Source organism: Oratosquilla oratoria, chromosome 2 (genome assembly GCF_046742065.1).
Source record: "Oratosquilla oratoria isolate Oo_2021 chromosome 2, ASM4674206v1, whole genome shotgun sequence".
Lineage (NCBI taxonomy): Eukaryota > Metazoa > Arthropoda > Malacostraca > Stomatopoda > Squillidae > Oratosquilla > Oratosquilla oratoria.
In genome coordinates this window covers 37,479,808-37,505,140 of record NC_134778.1, presented here as the reverse complement: position 1 = coordinate 37,505,140, position 25,333 = coordinate 37,479,808, and the positions used below count along the sequence as shown (strand labels likewise).

At 39.1% G+C, this 25,333-nt stretch overlaps 1 protein-coding gene across 4 annotated transcripts in view; it reads left to right on the top strand.

Moving 5' to 3' along the window:
• Positions 1-25,107, top strand: part of LOC143038420 (uncharacterized) — an 88,683-nt gene extending 63,576 nt beyond the window's left edge. For all 4 annotated transcript variants that reach the window (XM_076207588.1, XM_076207597.1, XM_076207607.1 and 1 more), the window contains exon 4: positions 20,083-25,107. In XM_076207588.1, coding sequence (XP_076063703.1) covers positions 20,083-23,116 — 3,034 coding nt within the window. In that variant the 3' untranslated portion in view covers positions 23,117-25,107. The remainder of the gene's footprint in view (positions 1-20,082) is intronic.
• The last annotated feature ends 226 nt before the right edge of the window (positions 25,108-25,333 follow it).

Below are 25,333 nucleotides of genomic sequence, written 5' to 3'. Positions count from 1 at the left end.
CGTCGGGTTAAAGGCGGATGAACAAGGTTACAATTGTTCTTACGGGAAGTAACAGTGTGGGTAGGGTGAGATCAGAGGAACTTGTTCAGAATTACAAGGTCCTCTTTTAGGAAATGAAGGAGCGTGGGAGCCATCATGTAGTTTGTGGGATCCTTCTGAGGAGCTATGCTGGCTCGTGTTGGAACAGTAGAGCCATAGGGATCAACAAGAGGATATCACAATTTTGCATGCAACTGGAATACCCCTTTCTTGATCCTTAGTATCTCTTTTCCAGGTATTTACCTTTTACCTAGTTGTATTTTACAGGAAGGGGAGCTATGCTCGTGGTGTCCTGTCTTTATATCTCATTTTATCTAAACTATTTTTAAATTCATGTATTGTTTTTGCACACACTACTTTCTCATCTAACTTGTTCCAAATGTCTATTACTCTGTGAGGAAAGCTATTCTTTTTCAGATCTCTTCTATAGCTGTCTTTCTTGATTTTCTTTCTGTGTCCTCTTGTATTTCTTTCATCCCATTTTATTAGATCCTCTCTATCAATAATTTCTATGCCTATTGTCATGACCTTTATGCTTCTGATGGGATCCACTTTACTAGCAGAGGCAAAGATGTTCTTACAAACCACATTGTAGGAGTTTGTAATGAACTAATTCCTTTTTTGGGGTAGAAACTCGAAAGGAAGGGGAAATAGAGTGTATTGGGGAAAACAGAATAGGGTGTAGCAATAATGTAGAGCAAAATGTCGGTGTAGGACAAAATCTCATTTTAAGATATAATGCTGGTAGAGGACAAATTATTACATTAGAATGTAATGTCAATAAAGGACAAAATATCACAATGGGATGTGATGATAGTCGAGGACAAAATATCATGGCAGGATATAATGTCAGTGGAGGACATATTATTTTAGGAAGTGATGCTGGACAGAATGTCAATGAATGACAGGTGGTTGGTGTGGGATGCAGTGACGAAGGGGGGCAAGGTGTACATAAGAGTTTGGATGACTGTGAGGGACCAGATGGACCAGATGTCTGTGATGGGGCAAATTTCATGAAACACTGAATGTCAATGAAGGACCAAATGTCAGTATAGAGCAAGGTGTCAATAAAGAACAAATTTATAATGTAAGGCATAGAGTTGAAACTCAAAACAAGTAAAAAAAACAAAACAATCACAAGTTTCTTAAGACCATGTACTTTTAATGCTCATAGTATTAGGAACAAATTCCAAGAAATCCAGGTGTATGTCAAAAGCGAAAATCTCGATATGATAGAAATAACCAAGATGTGGTTAAATGGTGGCGAGTTTGAAGCTGAATTTAATATTGTGGGATTTAAACACTTTCATTAGAATAGAAACCACAAGAAAGGTGGGAGTGTTCTGTTGTACATTAAAAGCAATGTCCATGCCTGTATTTACCAAGTTGTATTTTATGGGAAAGGGAGCTACGCTCATTGTGTCCCGCATTTGTATCTCACAGTGTTGTTTGCTCTTAATTTTATGAATGGTTTTTGCACACACTATTTTTTGTCCAGTTTGTTCCAAGTTTCTACCACTCTATGTGGAAAAAGTGAAACAGGATGTATATGATAGTTTGTGGGTAGAATTAACCCAAACAAATGGACAAAAAAATGAATGTAGGTGTAATATGTAGGCCAAAAACATTATCATTAGCAGATGACAAACTGTCGTTTCAAGAACTATCTAGTTTCTGCAACTGGGACTTATTGATGATGGGGGATTTCAATTTTACTGACATTGATTGGATGACCCTTGAACATGGCCATATAGGTAGATGCTTGATAGATTTTCTCGATGACAGTTACTTAGTTCAGCATGTTAAAGAGCCCACAAGACATGGAAATTTACTTGATCTATTGATCACTAGCTGTGAAAGCATGATAACCGATGTAGAAGTTGGTGAAACTATTGCAATTAGTGATCACAACTTATTCAAACTGCAAAAGATATTTAGATATTTGTGTATCAAAAATAGATTTCAGTAAAGCTCAGTTCATAGGACTATGTCAGAAGGTTCAGCGTACAGATTGGGAGGCAAAATTAAGCAAAATATTTGTAGATCAGATGTGGGAAATATTTCAAAATATGCTTACTGAGGTGATTCATACAACCCATTTAAGGACAGATGCCCTCCAAATCAGGCTCGCCCAAAATGGCTTGACAAAGAAACTGAAAAAAGTATTGCTAAAAACAGACGGGCTTATAAGAAATACAAGTACACAGGTGCACCTGATGACTATCATAGCTATGTAATGATATAGAGAAATCTAAAAAAGACTAAGAAAACAAAAACGACAATACGAAATTAATAGCACTGATAAATCCTGAGAGAATCCCAAAGAATCCTATAGTTACATTAGAGAAAAAAGGTTATTAGGAATCACATTGGCCCACTATTATCTGCTGACGGTTGACTAGAATATTCAAACGAAGGAATGTGTGATATTTTAAACAACTATTTTAGCTCAGTATTCATAAATGAAATGCCTCAAAGTGATCTCCAGGCTGAAACCTGTGAAAATTCTAGGGTGAAGTTACTACGGTAAATATAACAAAAGAAAAACTTAAAAGTGCATAGAAAAACTCATAGTTAATAAAACACCAGGGCCTGATGGTTGGCATTCAAGAATCTTAAAGGGAATGAAAAATGAGACTGTTGTTCCATTAGAAACTATTTTCAAGAAATCCATCATATCTGGAGATGTCCCAAGAGAATGGAAGCTAGCTAATGTTATTCCCATATTCAAAAAAGGTGACAAAAAGAAACCAGATAACTACAGGCCTATAAGCTTAACTTCAGTCGTAGGAAAAATTATGGAAACCATCATCAGAGATGCTATCAAACATCATTTAGAAAGTAACTATTTCATAATAGCCAGCATAGATTCAGACAAATATTTTTGCATGACTAACTTGAATTCTACAACGCAATCATCTCGAATTATGACAAAATAATATAGATTTAATATATCTAGACTTTGCAAAAGCTTTTGTTACCATTCCCCATAAAAGACTACTTACTAGATTAGCTTCACACGGAATATGTGGTAGCCTATTAAGTTGGACTAGTAATTGGTTGAACAATTAATAACAGAGTTGTTCTAAATGGCAAAACTTCTAGATGGAAAAATGTTACGAGTGAAGTTCCCCAGGATTCCATTCTTGGGCCACTTCTATTCATAGTATATATAAATGATATAGATCATGGGCTGAAATCTGTTGGCTCCAAATTTGCTGATGATACAAAACTGTGTGGAATGGCAAATGATCACTTACATCAATTAGATACTCAAGAAGATTTAGATAAATTACAGCAGTGGTCAGAAAAGTGGCTAATGAAATTTAACACAAGTAAATGCAAGTTTATGCACATAGGTAAAAATGACAGTAAGTACAATTACAAGTTATTTGGAAATTCATTAACAAAAGTGGATAGTGAAAAGGATTTCTGTGTAATTATCAATAACAATCTCAAATCATCTAAGCAGTGTATTTCAGCCTCTGAGAAACCAAATAAAATTCTAGGACTGATAGTGCAATCTTTTGACTTCAAAAGTCCATCTCTCATTAACAAGATATATAAATTGTTAGTTCATCCACATTTGGAATATGTTGTTTCTGAAAGTCACCGAATCTCATTAAAGACATTGACAGATTGGAAAAAGTACAATGACAAGCCACAAAACTGATTCTAAATATAAAAGATAAATCATTTAAAAATTGACCAAAACATATGAATCAGTTTTCCCTAAAAAAAAGTGTAGGCTCAGAAGTGACTCCCCCCACCCCCACCCCCCAGGGCCCAGTACTTTGATGTAGTGGGGGGTGCTTGTGTGTTGCGAGGAAGGACTGAGCTGTGCCAGCCAGGTCCAACCATGCTGGAGAGGTCAATCCTGAGCTTCCAGACTAAAACTGTGCCAAACAGACAGATATAAATTGACAACCCTGGCCTGATCTTGATTATGAACTGGACTATTCTCTGGATTCTATGCCCTCACTCCATGACAGTTGTCAGAGAGTGAGATATCAGGGGTAACGAATAGATAGGGGACCCCCCACCCTCATTACCCAGTGAACTCCCCTATCCCTTTTCTTCTTCAGGGGTGAATGGAGAATGGTTGTATATGGAAAATGTTGTGATGCATGAGGTGGATTGGACGGGGGAATGGGGGTGAGGTAGTGTGTGTGAGCAAAAAATTTTGACGCAGCCCGAAGGGATTTCTCCCCGTCCTCTCCTTTATATGGGGGAACGGAGAGGGGGGGTCGCCGATTTAATGAAGCGGCCTTGCTGTGGATGTGCTGTGTCCTGCGACACTGCTTCTGACCCAGGGCAGTGGACAGGGTGCAGGGATGACCCGTCATCTAGGAGGTGCTAAGATGGGAGGGAGGGTGGAGGGGTGTGGAGTGTTTTCGGGGATGAAATGGGTGGGAATGTTTTTGTGCCTTGTCCTTTTTGGCTACCCCCCTGGTAAGGGGGAAAAAAGCCTTGGTATATGTATGTATGTATGTACTCTCCTTTTCTCAACTTTTTCTTTTACTACTCGAGAGGTTCTGACAGTTAAAGTTTTCCCTGAAACACCTACCAGAAACCAGGTGGGTGATGGGATATACCGTGAGGTCCCTACTCATTGCGAGGTGCAAAACCCGATATGCTGGTGGAGGAGGGGCAGAGGGGCTACCTTTGACTGCCGACTCTTTATCCATCTTCCAGTGCGCACAGGGAGTAGCAACACTGGCTTCATACTCTATGGAACAAAACTAAAGGACAAATCGGGTTGTGAAAGCTTATACTCGTGACAACCCCCTGTTTGTAAATAGTCGTATTCTGGATCCCTCTGACTCTGCAGAGACTACTTTCATTGCTTGAGGCATCAAGCAATTGCAGTATCTTCTTCTATGTACATTAACTCAAAAAATTCTAATATATGGTGATGCCCAAAAGATATAAACTTGACAATGGCAAATCCACTAACTGCAGTTACAGCAGACCCTAAACTCTTACCTCCTCCCATTCCTCCTGATCCTCCCCCTAATCACCCTTCCAAAGTACTAACGAACACTCCCACAAATTTGACCCTTTCAAATAAACTCTCCTCTGACCCAGTTGACGACCCACGCAAGGCAAAGGAAAATCTTGATAACAAAGGCCCTGGACCGAATATGGATAAAGATTCAAATGAAAAGGCAGTTTCCACTATTACCGCCAAACCAACAATGATCACACTAGAACCATTTGAAATGCCAAACTTTAAAGGCAATGAAAAGACTTTACATATTGAGAGTCTAGATTTAAACATACATACATATACCAAGGCTTTTTCCCCCTTACAAGGGAGGTAGCCAAAGAGGAAAAGGCATAAAATCATTCCCCGTCTGGGGTATTGGCTACATGTTATTGTGGCAAAGTGGCATGCAGTTGATACTTTAGGGTCTATATGGGGCGCCCCTACGGACCAGAGCCACACATCATTTTGGCTGTGATAGAGGAAAACTCTGTTCATAGAGAAATGATGACACTTTTATACTACCTGTCCCTCCGTTATGCTGTCCCCCAACCCCTTGTTACTGTCTTGTACAATTTCTCTTAATATTCATTTCCTTGTTTGCCTACCTTCCCTGTGGTGGGGGAAAAGAATATTGCCACCAAGTAATTCCACTTGGATCGTAAGAGGCGAGAAGAAAGGGATGGGGATTGGGACTAGGCATCCTTCTTCTTGTAGCCCCACAGGGGACATTCCTAAAAGAAAAAGAAAAATTTAAACATGAATTATGAAAACATTTCACAAAAATTCAGATAATTTGGATGTATAAAAGAAATTATGCTAAGGCTGTCAGACACTTCCAACTACAGACGCTCCTCAATTTATGTTTTAATTACGTTCCGAACGGCCGAACGTAACATGAAAATAAATGTAAGTTGTTACTGTACGTTCCAGTACAGTAATGTTTGACCATTCATACTGTACTATACATCCATAAATTCTATTACCATATCTTATGAAACACCCCTAAATCATTAATTATAAACATAACATTGTAAAATAATAACATTAATTTCAAATAAATTAAATTCAAGCAACATAAAGTGAGATGGTGGAGGAGAAGGAGGAGGCAAGGCATGTTCAATCTGTTGTTTGTGCCATGTAAACAATAGACATAGCGTCATGCGTAAGTATTGTTTGAACGTCTCGTACTACAGGCGTGCTAAACTAAAAAATTCACTAAAAAAAAAAAAAAAAAAAAATTTTTACAGTCAGTTCAAACGTAAAATCGAAAAAACGTAAAATGAATGAATGTAAGTAGAAGAGCGTCTGTATTGGCAAGTGTAGATAATATATTCTTCCCACAATGAGGCAAAGAATGCCTATTCAGAAAATATTTCAAAAGATATCAAATGCTCCGTGGTCAATAAGGTACCACCTAATTTAGATGTATATTACCCTACAGTGCATAATAAAAGCTCACAACATGCAAACATCTCAAGAACACCTAAGCCAGCTACTTGGCTAGTTGCAACAACCAAGGGTGAACAAGCAAACTTGTATACTTTTAGGAAACAAAGCTTAAAGCTGGAGATATGGAAAATTCCAGAATTACAAGATTTGGACGAACAAGTTTCTTAACCACTTCCATACGGTGACGCCTACATAGGCATCATGAGGAACAAGTAGGTACGCGATGATGCCGACGTTGGCGTCTTGATTACATTTATTGTAGCCGTACCTACGTAACCTCTATTCTCTCTAAACTGGCTTCATCATATTTTCTATGGTTATCAAAATTCATGGGTGAAAGAGAACGAACGATTGAGCACTGACTTTATACTTTATTTTTTATAATGCGATTATTATGACGCAACATCGCACGTCGGGCAGCTAATGCTGCCAGATGTGCGATGTGCCCCGGAGTGAAGAGGTTAATATACTAAGTCTCCCACTCAAGCAGCAATGATATCCAACTTAAAAATCGAACGTGATGGAGTCATCAAAGAAATAAAGCCCCATTACAACTTTAACTATGCCAAGGGGGTTATTTTCAACCAAGACCAACATGAATTGTCGGAAGATGAAATTCTTGAGATGTGCCCTGATACAATATGGAAAGTTTATAAAATTCCAAGATCTCACATGATTGTTGTTACATTTAACAATGAAAACCTCCCATATGATATTATAATCGACAAGGAAAAAATTAATATTCGCCCTTATAAGCAAAGACCATTACAGTGTTACAATTGTTATGGCTATGGTCATCCCTCAAGGAAATGCACAAGGAACAAAGTCTGTGGAAATTGCTCCCAAAATGAACACGACGACTGCAACCAACGAGAACTATGTATAAATTGTAAAGAAAATCACAACTCTAAAAACAGAAACTACTCTACATATAAAAGGGAGCAAGAAGCTGTCCTGAGAGCTTCCATAGAAAAAACAAGCATAGGACATGCAAAGAGGCTGTTACTAAAAACAACCTACAGTGAAGTTCTTCAAACAAACCCAACACCATTGTAACATCCTCAACAAATAAGGATAAAAACTACAGACCTTCAGATGAAACCTCTAACCCTCCCCTCTTTGGGGGGGTCACCGGACTTCCTCAGAAACCCTCCAAGCTTCCTCGGAAGCCCTCTGAACTCCCTCGGAGGCCCCCCAGGCTTCCTCGGAGGCTCCCCAGGCTTCCTCGGAGGCCCCCCAGGCTTCCTCATAGGCCCCCCAGGCTTCCTCGGAGGCCCCCCAGGCTTCCTCGGAGGCCCCCCAGGCTTCCTCGGAGTCCCCCAGGCTTCCTCGGAGGCCCTCCAGGCTTCCTTGGAGGCCCCCCAGGCTTCCTCGGAGGCCCCCCAGGCTTCCTCGCAGGCCCCCCAGACTTCCTTGGAGGCTCCCCAGGCTTCCTCGGAAGCTCCCCAGGTTTCCTCGGAGGCTCCCCAGGGTTCCTCGGAGGCTCCCCAGGCTTCCTCGGAGGCCCCCCAGGCTTCCTCGGAGGCCCCCCAGGCTTCCTCGGAGGCCCCCCAGGCTTCCTCGGAGGCCCCCCAGGCTTCCTCGGAGGCCCCCCAGGCTTCCTCGGAGGCCCCCCAGGCTTCCTCGGAGGCCCCCCCAGGCTTCCTCGGAGGCCCCCCAGGCTTCCTCGGAGGCCCCCCAGGCTACTCCAGAGGCCCCTCTGGCTTCTGCGATGGCACATGAAATATCCTTAGAGTCCCCTAGGGCCCCCGTGGGGACACGCCAGACTCCTTCCAAGACCACCAAGACTCCTACAGAAGATTCACAAACATCGACAGTGACACTCCAAACTTCACCAGGGACACCCCAGGCTTCCTCGAGTGCCCCCTGGATTCCACCTGTTTCTGAGAACCACAAAACAGACTCTTCCCCAGACTATGGGACCCTAACAAAGAAAAATCACAACCTTGTACAACCAAATGTACAAAACTAAAAATCCAAGGAGACGCAAAACTCCTATAAGAAAAGACCCCGAACTCTCCCCTACCCAAGTAACACCTGAAGGTGCCCGCCAAAAAAGACCCAATCACTCCAACTCGGGACCATCCCACTCAGGAAACAAAACCTGGAAACCCAAAAAAGAGACACTTAAAACAAGCCCCACTAGAGACCCAGTAAAGAAGCAACCTAAATAATGTCTCTTATCCAGTGGAACATACGTGGTTTCAACTCCAACCTAGAACAACTTTGGATCCTTTTTAAAGAATATAAAGTCTCTGCCATTTGCTTGCAAGAGACTATGCTAGGAAACACTTCCCCAAATTTAGGACAATATGCTATCTACAGATCCCCACCACCTCCAGGTGTACCTATACAGGGAGGACCAGGCATAGGTACAGGCATAATTGTTCATAAGCCAATGAATCATCGAAGCCTTCACCTAAATTCAGCTTTACAAGTATGTGCAATTCAGATTTTTACCACTAAATGGATTACTCTATGCTCATTATATCTAGAGCCTGCACTAGAAAACAGATTGCAAGATGAATTAAGCAATCACCGACAACTAAAACTGGAAGACCTACAGAACCTAATATACCAGCTTCCCCAACCATTCATTTTAATGGGGGATTTTAATGCCAGACACAGGCTGTGGGGAGAAAGAACATGTAATCGTTGGGGCAATAAAGTAGAAAACCTACTAGACAATAACGATATCGTACTACTAAACGAAGGTTCCCCAACCAGATACGATATCACCCACAATTCTAAATCTGCCATTGACCTCACGATCTGCTCCTCTTCGTTGAAACCAGAATACCAATGGTCTGTGGACGAAAATTTATATGGAAGCGATCACTTCCCTATCCATATGAAATTAAATAGAAATATTCCATCCCCTTGTTTACCAAAATGGAAAGTTGAAGAGGGAGATTGGAAAACATACCAAGACTTTACAAAAATTGACCAAAATAATGAAGATTTTCCAAATGCCTATGTTGCCTTTGAACATCTCAAGAGAATTATGATAAATGGGGCCATGAAGTCTATACCAAAAACTCAAGGAAATCCTAGATGCACTCTAGTTCCATGGTGGACAGATGCCTATGCCTTAAGCAGAAAAATCACTAGAGTTTGCTACAAAAAGTACAACAGACGACCTATAACAGTTAACCTAATAATTTACAAAAGAGCACTGGCCAAACAAAAGGAAACATTCAAAAAAGCAAGAAGAGAATCGTTTATCAGATACATAAGTAAATTGAAACAAGACTCTCCTGTAAGCTTAGTATGGAATAGAATCCGAAAACTGATGGGAAAATTTGTACCATCTCCATTACTCATCCTTAAAATTAACAATGAAATAGTTTCTGATCCCCTTGAGGTAGTGGAAACATTTGGACGATACTTCACAAACATTTCAAGTGCTTTCAACTACACTCCCTTCTTTAGAAATATTTGAGAAAGTACAATAGTTGTCCCTCCAAAAAGTAAAAACACGGAGGCATATAATCTCCCCTTTACACTAACAGAACTAGAATACGCAATACCTCTATCATCTCCAACTTCACCAGGTGAAGCTAATATAATTTACTCAATGATTTCACATCTTCCTACATGCACCAAAGAATTTTTCCTACACATACTGAACAAATTTTGGACTAGGATCTTCACCAAAGTCGTGGAAGACTTCGGTCATTATAACCATACCAAAACTAGAAAAAAAAACCAGTCTTCCTCAAGGGTATAGACCCATTGCTCTAACCAGTTGTGTATGCAAAATATACAAATGAATGATCAACACGCGTCTTGTCTGGATTTTAGAGTCGAAAAATCTCCTCTCAAACAGACAGTTTGGCTCCAGAAAAAACATAAGCACTATAGATCCTCTGATATTTCTTACCCGAGAAATTCAGAATGCTTTCACCACACAGAACCAAACCATAGGAGTCTTTTTTTATCTAGAAAAGGTTTATGACACCACCTGGTGTGGTGGCATCCTAAAACAACTTGCTGAATGGGGTGTAGGAGGAAATATGTTCTTTGCAATAAAAGATTTTCTTACTGATTGTATCCTAAAAGTAAGAGTAGGTTCATCTCACTCTTTGCCTTACACCCAGGAGGAAGGCATACCCCAAGGAAGTGTCCTCAGCCCAACACTGTTCAACATAGCCATCAATGGACTACTAGAACAAGTACCGATCGAAGTGCATAGCTTGGCATATGCAGACGACATTGTTCTAATCTGTAGCAGACCATCAGCACTGGAGGCAAGCCAAAAAATACAGACTGTCATTAACTCTACCACTGCATGGGTGGAAAAAAAGAGGCTTTAAATTCTCCCCGGAGAAAACTAAAGCAGTCCGCTTCTGCCGAAGAAAAATAAGAGAAGAAATCCCAACCCTAATGCTGGAAAACTCTATTCTTCCATACGAGGATCAGATCAAGTACCTGGGACTAAGCCTTGACAAAAAACTAAACTTTAATACACACATTGATGAAATAATACATAACGTGAAACAACGCTTCAACATCTTAAAAGTAGTTTCACGTTTCAACTGGGGAGCAGACAGAACAACTCTGTTACAAATATACCAAGCTTTGTGCCTAAGCAAAATAGATTATGGATGCCAAATGATGAGAGCAGGTAAGGCATCTGGGTTGGATGGATGCCATGCAGAATGTCTGAAAAAAGGAGGTACAGTTATGGTGGACTGGCTGGTGAGGTTATTTAATGTTTGTTTAAGAGAGGGTAGAGTGCTGGAGGACTGGAGGAGTACCTGTATAGTTCCACTTTACAAGGGAAAGGGGGACAAGTGTGAGTGTAGTAGTTTCAGAGGGATTAGCTTGTTGAGTGTAGTTGGGAAAGCTTATGGGAGGGTCTTGATTGAGAGGATTAGGAGAGGAACAGAGGGAGTAATTGGTGAGGAACAGTGTGGTTTTAGGACAGGTAGAAGTTGTGTAGATCAGATTTTTGTGGTAAGACAAATATGTGAGAAAGCTATAGGAAAAGGTAAGGATGTTTTTTTGGCTTTTATGGATATGGAAAAGGCTTATGACAGGGTAGACAGGATGGCACTGTGGGAGGTACTGCAGATATATGGGATCGGAGGAAAGCTGTTAAGAGCAGTCAAGAGTTTTTATGAGAGTAGTAGAGCTTGTGTTAGGATTAGAAATGGAGAGAGTGAATGGTTTGAGGTAAAGGTGGGACTTTGTCAGGGATGTGTTATGTCACCCTGGCTGTTCAATCTATACATGGAAGGGGTGGTGCGAGGGATGAATGCAAGGGTGGTGGGTCAGGGGTTGGAGAAGGTTTTAGAAAATGGAGAAAAGTGGGAGATGGGCCAGTTGTTATTTGCTGACGACACTACGCTTGTAGCAGGATCAGAGGAGGGATTGAGGAAGTTAGTGACAGAGTTTGAGAAGGTGTATGAAAGAAAGAAGCTGAAGATAAATGTTGGCAAAAGTAAGGTGATGAGATGTATAAGGGGAGAGAGTGACAGCAGGCTGGAAGTGAGCATTAAGGGGGTACGCGACACCTGGAGGTCATTTTCTAAAATATTTAGAGTAAAGAGCTGAAACTTCTCAGGTAAATAGGTATCCATATTGCTTACATTTTAGGTGAAGCAGAATGATGTATGTACACATGTACATATGTACACATGTACACATGTACGTATACCAGTAGCAACATTTAAAAGTGCACAGCACCATAATACGTGGACCAATTTGTTTTATATTTTGGCTATGATTAGTCAGTAGGCACACCTAGGGCCGGTCATTGAGTAATTGAACAATTTCCTTTATACTTTTGCATACAGGCATTTCAATTATAATGTCTGGCAAAAATCGTGAAAAATACAATTTTTTTGCTCGTTTCCATTATTACTCCGAACTCTTTCATTCTATTCAAAATATTCGAACGATCGGCCCTAGCAATTACTAAAAGTAATATTCCCTGTAAGTTTCATTCAAATCTAATGTATATTAGATTTTTTATGATTAAAAAAAAGTAGAAAAATATCGAACGGAGATATGGCAACTTGAAATATGAATATATCTGTAACTTGCTTATAGTTTCACCAATTTGACTGATTTTTTCATGGCTTAATTCTTATTATATAATAAGTAAGTACAGTAAAAATTATCAACATATTTTAATTATAAGTACTTTAAATACTGAAAAACTAAAGTATAAGTATGTCACAGTAGTGACGACGCACAGACGACAACATCATATAATTTGCTTTTTTGCACCTTTGGCGGTTTCTTCATATGAAACCTCTCTGCTGGGGGTCTTCAGGGTATCTAAATCATTGGAAAGAGGTTTATTTTCCAGTAGTGGGCACCTTCTCTTTCCTCATCAGATTCCCCTCGCCAATCTATGTTGGTAAGGCACCCCCTCCAGCATCATATGATGTCCCTTCTTCTTTCTTCTTCCTGTATAGCCTTGATCTTTTTCCTCTTGCTTTCTTCTTTGGATTTAATCTTCCTCTTTGAATTGTTTAGTCTAATGTTGTCCTTTACCTCTGTCACCGTCACAGAGGTGCAGGTGAGGGCGGTGGTGGAGTGAGAGGTGGTGATATCTTTAGTCGTCTTTGACTGCTTGCCATCTTTAACTGCTGTTTTTTTGTCATTGTGATGTTCTTTTGTTCTTTTTGCTACCCATGATGACTGTACTAAAGAGTAATATGTACTAGCTAAAGTAATAGATTGCAATGAGAGCTCATGAGACATGCGTACTTCCCTTTTCAGAGTTAGCCGGTAACTAACGCTTAGTTTCGCACAAAGTTGGCGAAATATTCTCCCTCCACCTTCCTCCCTTCCCCTCCACAATCGTATTAGCCGTTGATACACTGGGCGAGTGTAAATTCAATCAAATTTCAACGTTATTCGCTGCGCCTGAAGGTACTAAGTGGCACGCCTCCTTCTAGTGTGGGTTGCGCCTTTAAATCTGTCCCTTTAATCCTCATCCAGGACCTTTAAATTGTGCGCGGCTGGAAAATTATTTGTCGGGATTTATTTCTAAGTGGTATACGAACATTTTGAACACAGTTTTGAAAAATGCCATATCTTGACCAAATTCACCCCCCCAGGTGTCGCGTACCCCCTTAAGGGTGAGAGACTGGAGGAAGTGGATAGTTTTAGATACTTGGGTGCGAATGTGGCAGGAAAGGGTGGAGTGGGGGTGGAGGTAGAATGTAGGTTGAGAGAAGCAAGTAAATGCCTTGGTGGATTAAAAAGTGTAATGAGAAATAGACATCTGGGAATGGATGCTAAGAGGAGGTTGTATGAAGGAGTGATTGTGCCAACAGCACTGTACAGGGCAGAAACATGGAACATAAGAGAGGAGTTTGAATGTGTTTGAGATGAAATGTCTGAGAAGTATGATAGGGGTTACTAGGCTAGAGTGAGAAATGAGGAGGTGAGGAGGAGAACAGGGGTGGAAAGGGTGCTGGGAGATAGGGTTGATGAAAGAGTATTAGGATGGTTTGGACACATGAAAAGAATGAGTGAAGAAAGATTAGTAAAAGAGGTGTGGAAGGTAGAGGTGGAGGGAGTGAATATGAGGGGGTGTCCTAGGATGAGATGGATGGATGGGGTGAAAGGGGCATTACAAAAGAGAGGAATGTCTGTTGAGGAAGGACAGGAGAGGACAGAAGATAGGGGTGAATGGAGAATGGTTGTGTATGGATGATGCTGTGATGCATGAGGGGGAGTGGGTGGGGGATGGGGGGGGTGAGGAAGTATGTATTAGAAAAAAAAATGATGCAGCCCGAAGGGATTTCTCCCCATCTTTTCCTTCTCTACATGAGGGGACAGAGAGGGGGGGTTGCCAAATTTATGAAGTGGCCTTGCTGTGGATGTGCTGTGTCTTGTGACACTGCTGACCCAGGGCAGTGGACAGGATGCAGGTGATGACTGGTCATCCAGGAGGTGCCAAGATAAGAAGGAGGGTGGAGAGGAGTGGATTATGTAGGGAATGGAATGGGTGGGAGTGGTTTCTATGCCTTTTTCTTTTTGGCTAACCCCCGTGTAGGAGGAAAAAGCCTTTGGTATATGTATGTATGTATTATTTATATTACTATGATATTTATTATTTATGTATCATTATTATAATTTTTTGGCATCCAATTTAGTTATAGACCAAAAGGTTCCCTGTTGGCATGCTCCTCCTTTATAATCCTTTGAAAGTAAATGCGAGTAAAAAGTACTGAGATGTATAAGGGGAGAGAGTGGCAGCAAATTGGAAGTATTAACCCCATGAATACAATGATACGTATGTAGGCATCATGAGGTGTGAGTTAGTAAATGAGGATGCCAGCATCGGCTTCCTGATTATATTTATTTTGTAGTTGTAGCTGAGTGACCCTCTTATCCAGTGAACAGGCTTGATCCTATTTTCTGTGGTTACAAACATTCTGGGTGAAAGAGAACAAGTATAACAGCTGTAACTTTATATTAATGTGTATATTGTGATGCATCATAGTACATTTACCTAGTATTTACCTAGTTGTATTTTGCGGGAAGGGGAGCTACGCTCGTGGTGTCCCACCTTTGTATCTCGCAGTGTCTAGTTTGCTCTTAAACTCATGAATGGTTTTTGCGCACACTATTTTTTTGTCCAGTTTGTTCCAAGTGTCCACCACTCTATGTGGAAAACTGTTTTTCTTCAGATCTCTTCTGTAGCTATGTTTTTAGATTTTCTTTCCATGTCCTCTTGTGCTTCTCCTGTCCCAGTTTAACAAGTCCTCTCTATCGAGTATTTCTGTGCTTTTCATGATTCTATAGATGGTTAGTAGATCACCTCGCTTCTTTGCTCCTGAGTTGGTAACTCCAGTTTAGCCAATCTCTCCTCATATGACAAGCTTGCAAGTGCAGGTACCATAGTGCAGGTGTCATTTTTGTTGCTGCTTTCTGGATTCTTTCTATTTTCTTTATATTCTTTTTGGTACTGGGTGACCACAATGTTGCCACATATTCTAGTCTAGGCCTTATCAGTGTGACCAATATTTTTTTAATAATTTCTTCATCCAAATATGTAAATGCCATTTTTATTGATCTTAGCAAGTTATTAGATTCTCTGATGGTGTTGTTTATCTGTTTGTCATAGGACAAGCCGTTTGAGATAATTACACCCAAATCTTTTTTGGATCTCTCCTTCTTTACCTCCTTGGTTCCAATTTCATATTGTCATGATATTCTGTTTTTGCTTTTTCCAAACTCCATTATGCTACACTTTTTAATATTGAAGTTCACTTCCCATTTCTGACTCCAGTTCCATACCTTATTCAGGTCTACCTGCAGTGATTCGCAATCCTTTTCAGTTTCTACTTTCCTTAACAGTTTGGCGTTGTCTGCAAAGAAGCTCATATAACATTTCACATCATCCATGTCATTCACATAAATAGCAAACATTATTGGAGCCAATAAAGATCCTTGTGGTACTCCACTGATCACCTCTTTCCCGTCTGAATATTTTTCTCTGAGCACTACTCTCATCTTTCTACCAATCAGGAAGTCTTTCATCCTTTTCAGTTTCTACTTTCCTTAACAGTTTGGCATTGTCTGCAAAGAAGCTCATATAACATTTCACATCATCATCCATGTCATTCACATAAATAGCAAACATTATTGGAGCCAATAAAGATCCTTGTGGTACTCCACTGATCACCTCTTTCCAGTCTGAATATTATTCTCTGAGCACTACTCTCATCTTTCTACCAATCAGGAAGTCTTTCATTCCTTTCTTGCACTATGTCTATTAATCTTGAGTAGAAACATATTAAGTTTGTGGTACATGATCTTCCTTGTCTGAACCCAAATTGCCTTGGGTTTACTATATTATTGTCTTCCAGGTGTTTTACCCATCTGTTCTTGATGATTTTCTCACAAATGTTGGCTATAGTGCTTGTTAGTGAGACTGGCCTATAGTTGGTTCTTCCTTGCTTCCTTCCTCCTTTATATATTGGGACAATGTTAGCATTTTTCCTGTCTTTTCATATTTTTCCTTCTTTGAGTGAGCAATTTATTATGTTATTTTGTCCATTAGTTCTTCTTTGCATTCTTTTAGAATCCAATTTACAATTCCATCTGGGCCATGTGATTTCCCGACGTCAAGGTTTGATAGGTGTTCTAATATTTCTTTTTGTGTTATTGTTATCTCGCTCATGGGGGGAGATCGCCTTTCATTACCTTCATCCCAATATTGTGCTTTCTCTCTAGTGAAGACACATTTGAAGTGATTATTCATGACTTTGGCCTTTTCAAATTATTCTGTGTATTCTATATTCCCTTGGCATAGTTTCACCATTTTTTGCTTGTTTTTAAGTTTGCCATTCACATATCAATAGAATAGCATGGGTTGCTCTTTGCATTTATCTATATTGTCCTTTTCATGGTTCCTTTTTTCCTCTCTTCTTATTTGAACATACTCATTTCTATAGTTTATGTAGACTTGCCATTTTCCAGGTTTTGTATCTTTTCTCCACCTTTTCCAAGCTCTGTCCCTTCTGTCTTTTGCCTCATCGCATCTTTTGTTGAACCAGCATTTAATGTACACTCTCGCTTCTGTCTTGGTACATGCCTATTTACCCCTTCATTGTAATTATCCATCAAGATATTCTATTTCTCTTCCACTTTTGTCTCTACCATATTAAATTTTTCCATGTTTGCATTCTGGAAAAATTTCTTTAGTTTTGTAAAGTCCATTTTGTTGTACATCAATCTTCCTTTCCTATGCTTTTCATTTCTCTCCATGTGTATTTCTTCCTTTAGTTTGGTTTCAATGAGTATAAGGTCACTCTTTCCAATTGGTGTCTTGTATTGGATTTTATCCGCAATTTCAGGATCTGTTGTAAATATTAAATCTAGTTTCAACGGCTCCTAATTATTTCTGTATCCGGTGCTTTCACTGACCCACTGAGTCATTGTGTATTCCATGGTCATATCCAGTAGTACATTACCCCACAAATCATATCCTCCTTGCACTGTCATGTTTTACAAAGAAATTTCTTTGCAATTGAAGTCCCCCATAATTACCAGATTACCCCCGCCCATTAGTATCTCATTTAATGATTGCCTCGTATCTTCTAACATTTTTGTATGCTCGTTCTCTTTCCAAGCATTCCTTTTTTGGGGCACATAAATCACCACATAATTTCTACTTTTCATATTCTTGTCTTCGACTTATATCATGAACATATGAGGCACCTAATGTGTACAGAAGTATTAGATTCATATTGAAGAGCTTAAAGGAGAGAGATTGGAAGAAGTGGATAGTTTGAAGTATTTGGGGTCATATGTGGAAGGAAATGGAGTGTGGGTAGAGGTAAACTAAAGGGAAGGAAACTAGTAAATATCTTTGGGGGATTGAAAAGTGTCATGAGAAATAGGCATCTGGTAATTAATGTAAAGAGAAGATTATATGAAGGGGTAATTGTGCCTACAACACTGTATGGGGTAGGGACTTGGAATTTAAGAGAGGGAGAATGAAAAAGTTGAGTTGCGTTTGAGATGAAGTATCTGAGAAGTATGGTAGGAGTTACAAGGTTGGATAAAGTGAGAAATGAAAAGGTGGGGAGGAGAGGAGCAGTGGAAAGGGAGCTGGCAGATAGGGCTAATTAAATATTATTGGGATGGTTTGTGCACATAGAAAGAAGGAGTGAAGAAAGATTAGCAAAAAGAGTGGAAAGCAGAGGTGGATGGAGTGAACTTGAAAGAATGACCGAGGATAAGATGGATGGATGGGGTGAAAGGGGCTTTGAACAAAAGGGGATGTCTGTTGAGCAGAGAAAGAAGGCAAGGGATAGGTGTGAGTGGATGATAGTTGTGTATTTAACTAGTTGTATTTATGCTCATAATGACCTGCAGTTGTATCTCTCCACATCCAGTTCTTTCTTAAAATCATGTATAGTTTTAGCACTCACAGTTTTCTCTTTCAATTTGTTCCATGTATCAATTACTCTTTGTGGAAAACTTTTTTTTTCTTTTTTCCCAGATCTTCTGTAACTCTTTCTTAATTTTTTTCTCGTGTCCTCTTGTATTTCTTCTTTCCCATTTTAGTAGGTCATCCCAATCAAGGATTTCTATCCCTTTCATAATTCTGTAGATGGTTATCAAATTACCTTTTTCTCTTCTTTGTTCCAGAGTCGATAAGTTTAGTTTGTCCAATTTTGTTTGTATGTCAACTTGCAAAGTGTTGGTGCCATCTTTGTCATTGCTCTTTAAATTCTTTCTATTTTTTTTTTTTTTTTTTTTTTTTTTTGTACTAGGTGTCCATACAGACACTACATATTCCAGTTTTGGTCTTACCCGTGTAACTAGTATCTTCTTTACCATTTTCTCATCCATGTAGTCGAAGGCCACTTTCACTGATCATATTAAATTGTAAGTTTCTCCAACTATTTTATTTACATGTTGGTTGGGTGTCATGTCGTTTGAGATAATTACTCCTAGGTCCCTTTCCGAGTTTACTTTGTAACTTCCTTTATACCAACTTTGTATTGACCTGATATTCTAGTTTTGCTTTTTCCAAATTCCGTTATATTACATTTCTTAAAGTTGAAAGTCACTTCATTCTTTATACTCCATTTCCAGACTTTGTCCAGGTCTTCTTGAAAAGATTTGCAATCTTCTTCTGTACTTACTCTTTTCAATATTTTTGCATCATCTGCAAAGAAGTTCATATAACATGTTTGGATGATCTTTTGATGCAGCTCACAGCTCAGGGATTTCTTCCCATCTCTATTTTGTGCATGATGGAACAAGGAGGGAGGGTTGGCTTGTAAATGAAGTAGACCTCCTGTGGATGTGCTGTGTCATTCATTGCTTCAGATCTGGGTAGTTGGCAAGAAACAGGGATGACCTTCCTCCATGAGATGTGAAAGAAAACATCTCATGAAGGGAGTGGAATGGGTGGGAGTGGGTGCCTTGGCAGGGTACCTCCCTTGTAAGGGGGAAGAAGCCCTGGTATATAGATAGAAAAGAGAAAATTAAATGTGTTTGGGATGAAGTGTTTGAGAAGTATGGGTGAGACTGCAAGGATATATAGTGTAAGAAGTGAGGAGGTGAGGAGTAGAACAGGGATGAAAAAGGTGGTAGATAGGTTAGGAGAAAGAATACTGGGGTGGTTTGAGGACTTCAAAAGAATGAGGAAAGACTAGCAAAAAGTGTTGAAGGCAGAGGTAGATGAAGTAAAATTGATTGAAAAACTGAGGGTAAGATGGATAAATGTGGTGAAAGGAGCCTGGAGTAAAAAGATTATGTCTTTAGAGCAGGGATGGGAAAGGGCAAGAGATAGGTGTGAATAGAGACTGGTTGTTAATGGACAAGATACAGCCCAAAGGGATATCTATCTATCTATATCTCTCTTCATGAAGGTAAAAGGAGGCAAGGTAATTTTTTAAATGAAGTGGCAGGGGTAAACCATCTTATGCTGTCTGGCTCTGCTGTGGATGTGCTGTGTCTTGCTGCAGTGCCTCTGAAACAATTGGATGATGGATGGGAATGAAATTAGTAGGAATGTTGGTGCATACAATATTTGCATGCATGCCTGTACCTTTGTTTATATCATGTATTATCAAAGAATAAATTATTTTCTAATTATCTTTTTCTTTTTTCAGAAATATACTTTCCTTGGAGAAATTCATTACTGAGAATCGAACATCAAGCACAACTAGATCTTGTGTCATTGCACTGTCTGGTGTTGATGGGAGTGGAAAATCTACTGTAGTGTCACAGCTAGCTTACCAGCAGTCAAAAACTAATATATTCAAGCTAGTTGTCCTTGTGAATGAGAAAAGAGTACATGAACAGCAGAGTCCAATGATTATGTTTTTTTCTGGCTTGAAGAAACTTGCCCCTGATCTGTTTGAAGACAATGAAGATGAGCTAAAGGAAATGGTGAAATTACATATGAGAGACATATTGGTCATCTTGGATATTGATGCGAACTATCCAAAGGAAATGGCATCATGTATTTCTGAGGGGAATTGGATTATTACTACATCAACTGACTTTGAAGCTGAGAGATGGGAACTAGACAATTTACATGTATTAAAGGTTAAACCTCTGGACGAGAACCAGGTGACAGAGTTATTGGCTAAGCTGAATCAAGGTGAGGTGTATGAAAACATTATGAAAAAATATAATAATTGCAATTGTAAAAAGTTTTTGAGCACACCTGAGCTAGTAATCATCTTTAGCAGTATAAGAGGAGACACACCCAGTACCTCAGAAATTACCCTCATTCAGTGCTTGTATGACAAGAAAATGGAGTCTTTAAAAGAAAAGGAGAGGAGTGTTATATTAGGGCTTGGAGAACAGGCATGCAAAGCCATTAGCTGGAAAAGTGATTATGTCAGTGACAAATTTAAATGTGAAGAGGTCATAAGTAAAAGATTTTTAATCACGGAAGAAAAGCGACTGAACAAAATGGTTACTCGCAAAAAGTTCTCACATACTTTATTACGAGATTTTTTGTGTGCTAAGTACTATGTTGAGAATCCTGTAGTTACTTTTAAAACATGTCAGTGGGTACCATATCTTTATAAGAGACCTTTTAAATTAGCTTGCTATTTAGCAATAATAACAGACAGGTTTAAACAATTCAAGGAGCATATAGAATTATTCCTGTCAAATCTTTTCACAGCTGAAAAGAGGAAGGATATTGAAGCATTCCAGAGTTGGGGATTTATTTTTCACATTGATGAAGCTTTCTCAGTTGATAAAAGGGAGGATAAGAGAGCAAGAATGACCATTATAACTCTCTCAGCCAGTCTCATAGATAAATATAGCACATGGTATATTAACTGTTGGGACCTCAGAGAGGAGAACATTAGGATTTTTTGTGATATAATAAAGAAAATGGAGGTTAATGAAGAAAAAGTTATTACATTGAACCTATGCATTGATTTCTTGAACTTTGTTGTGGCAGATAGATTATGGAATGCTTTAAGAAGTTTAGAGATATTTCCCTTCAAATTATGTGTAAAGGTTAATATTATTGACAGAGAATGTTTGTATAAAAAATGTCTTGACTGTAAAATTGAGAAAAATCTTAAGGATTTCTGTCAGAGTATCAATGAAAGATGCCCATCTCCCAATTTGTCTATTCTAGAATACAAAGGACCCATGTTGTTGTCAAAGACTTTTGATCCATTGGGAAGTGGAAGTCCTCTAAAGGGGCTTGTATCTCTTAAAGTTCATGTATATGATATATTTAGTCTGAATAAGCTCTTGCATTGTAAAGAGCTAGAGTCTTTAAGGATATTAGATATTACTCTTGAAATGAGTTCCCAGGAGGATGTGGAAAAATTGAATCATTCTTTCTTTGAGCAAAATGATAGATTAAGGATTTCCTTAAATATAGTATATTATAAAGCAATACAGAAACTTCTTAACAAGATTGCTACTATTAAGTGCCTTACTTTTTTAGGTATTTTAAATGTAACTATGGAGGATCTCGGTGGAAATAACAGAATTGACTTACAGGAGTTTAGAACACTAAAAACATTAGAATTGAAAGTCAAAGGAGACATGGATAAAGATATTCCCATGGATGAAATAAATGTATCAAAATTAGATTTCTCTTATAAAGTTGTTCACAGTGGCAGTGCTGTAGAAGGTGCATTTGATATGGAGAAAAGTAACCCTGATAAAGTTGTCATGGATGAGAGTATGGATGTCACAGGTCTTACAGACCAAGAGGATGACAATAGAAAAAGGAGGAGGGATGTATGTGAACCCATGAGCTGCCACAACAGTGGCTGGCAGGAAGCTTTAAAATCACAAACCAGTATTCTTACTAATATTCTTCTGCCAGAAAGACTGTATTGCCTCATATTGAATGGCTTTAGAATAAGTGATGCAAGTTTTTTACATCAGTTAAATAAGAAACGGGTGATCATCACTTCAGCTAAAGTAAGAGTTTCTGACATCCCAGGACTCGTTGGAGAGAGTTTGGAGAGTCAGGTGAAACGAATGAAGCTAGAGAAAGATGATGTCATTAGGAAAAAACAGCGTTTTTCAAAAGAAAAAAGGGATAAATTGAGAAGACAGCTTCAGCCTCGAGGCAAGGAAATTATCATCATGCAGGATGGTATTAATGAAGATTGGTCCCATTTTATCAAAGTAGAGTTCTATCGTGTGATTAGAGCTCTTCAACAGTTTAAGGGCTCCATGTTTGCGTATAAGAGTGGTAAAGTAACTTTTCGTAAAGATGTATGTGAAGACATACGAATCTGCCTGCCCATGGAATTACTGGTGGATGAGATGATCTCAAGTCATTGTAAAAATCCATCAGGTAAAGAATGTGAACTTTTAAGGGACATTTATAGAACTCTGAGTTTGGTACAGTATATCACCTTGGAGGAAACATCCCTTTCACGTGAAGGTGCATACTGGTTTGTAAAAAACTTAATTGATACAAAGAAAGAAACAACTGAAGGGGGAGAAATAGACCCATTTCATCTGTCATTAGTAACACGTGAATGTATGCGAAGAGATGATATTAATAAATCAAAGCTACATTCATTTGTTGAAGATTCCAAAGAACTTGCAAAATTTTCTCTGTCTTGTAAAGAAAATTGCTGCCATTTTCGCAAAACAATAGATGGGGATATTTGGCTCAATAGAGAGAAACTTAGAAAAAAATAATATAATTTTTGCCTAATGTTTCACTGATGTGGGAAAAAATTAAACTGTTATCTTTGTTGGAATTTTTTTTTAACTGTTGTCTTTGTTATATCAGTGCAAGTCAATTACTGTGTCAGTCAGGAGGAGAAAGATGCAGAAGATGGTAGTACAGGAATACCGCACTATACAACCAAGTTGTGTTCCCAGCTGACTGGTTGCAATGCGAAAATTCATATATTGAGGTGGGTTTTATATGTAAATAGGGGGGTTGTGTTCATGGACCCTGTCAACCCCCTCCTCAATTTTTTTTGCCTAGGGCTTTCACATGCATGCAACATTTGTTTTACCTACTTTATAGCACTTATATTTATGTATATATAAGTATTCAGAATGTAGAAGGTACCACAAATTAATAATGAATGGTTTTAGACTAACAGGAACTTTTATTAACAAACAAACAATGTGCACTTGGAAAAAAACAGAAAATTTTAGTCATCCTCTAACATCACCTTCACATCATCCAAATTTTCTTTATCCATGTCTTCTAAGATAAATTGTGGCTCCAAGAGCTTGAACTCCATAGCCTCCACTACAGCTTCTACATGCTCGACAAGCTCCTCCACCACAACCCTTCATGGCAGCTTGCCTGGCCGTGGCATGAAGAAGATGATCTTTGATTGCTGTGACTGTTTTTTCTTTTCTTTCATCAGATTTTCATACACAGCCACAGCTGCCTTCATAGCCTGTTATGCCTTAAAGCTGTGAAAGCTGTGATCAGCATCGATGTTGTTGTCCATGATTGTGTCACACAGTGCAGCAGCCTTGGTAATGTGCACATTGTGCAGACCAGCATGCCCTTTGAATCTGGCAAACCAGCCATTGCTTGCCTTGAAGGTGGTGATGGTGGCAGTGGTTGTGGTGGTAGGCGAAGGTGTTGCTAATGGTGTCACCATGCACACAGCATGGTCTCCATCTTTTCCATGCGGCTGTCTCTCGTCCTGATGACTTTGAGCCTGTCACCAAACACAACGGTCTTGCCTAATGCCTCGTACTTCTCCCACTTGTTTCATATAGTGCTGATGGTCGATGAAGCCAACAGTTCCTGTAAAGAAGGTTGCTGCCATTTCTGTAAAACAATAGATGGGGATATTTGGCTCAATATTTAGAAACTTGTATAATATAATTGTTGCTTCAGACCTCATTAACTGGAAAAAAAATGGTCTATTGTTGTCTGTGTTATATTGGTGTGAATCAATTTGTGTCAATCAGAAGTATGAAGATGTAGAGGATGGTTGTAGTTGTTGGGTGTCAGCTCTCTTTGCATGAAAAATTGGAGGATAGTCAAAATTTATAGACATCTTGAGCCCACTCCAGAAACTAAGTGCCAGCCTCTCAGGGCCTTCAACTTTGGATGAAGGTGAGGGTGTTGGATTTTAGAGACAGGCTGGGAAAAGATGATTTCCTCTGTTGTGTATCTCAAAGGACTACCACAAATAAGAACTTTCATTGGTCCCCATTGTAAATTTGACAGTATGAATAATATACCAAGGGCTTTTTCCCCCTTACCATGGAGGTAGCTAAAGTCAAAAGGCATAATTCCACTCCCACCCATTTCGTCCCTACCCATTTCACTCCCACCCACAACTGTACATATACCAAAGGAACCCTTTCCTACTTAGGATTCTTTTATGAAAATTATTTTAACCATATCCTGAGTTTACTTGTTCATTTCATATTAATCATTATTTGTAAGAACATAATTTATAAAAAGATATTGCTATTATATGGAAAGATATCTGACAGCTCAAGAATTACCATCCCATACTGTGTGAGAGAAGAAAGTTCAGAATAGATATGGATGTAAAGTGATGAGATGTACAAGGGGTGAAGGTGGCTGTGAGTTGGAGATAAGTCTTAAAAGAGAGAGGCAAGAAGAAGTGGATAGTTTTTAATATTTAATGGATAAGCACACCACACATGTACTACTTTGCATAAATGTATAGTAAATCACATCCATTTTTTTTTTTTTCCAATTTTCCCCATTAATTGAAGATATCAAGCTGTTTTTTATCCTTTACTCTGTCCTAACATTCATCATCTACAAAAAGAATTATTGCCAGAGCCATCTTTTGTTGATGATGTATTACAAAATCAAAGATGGCATACTCCACAGAAATGGAATACTTCTCAGTGATAATGAAAATTCTTCTGCTTTGAGTGAAGTTAGATAGGTTTATT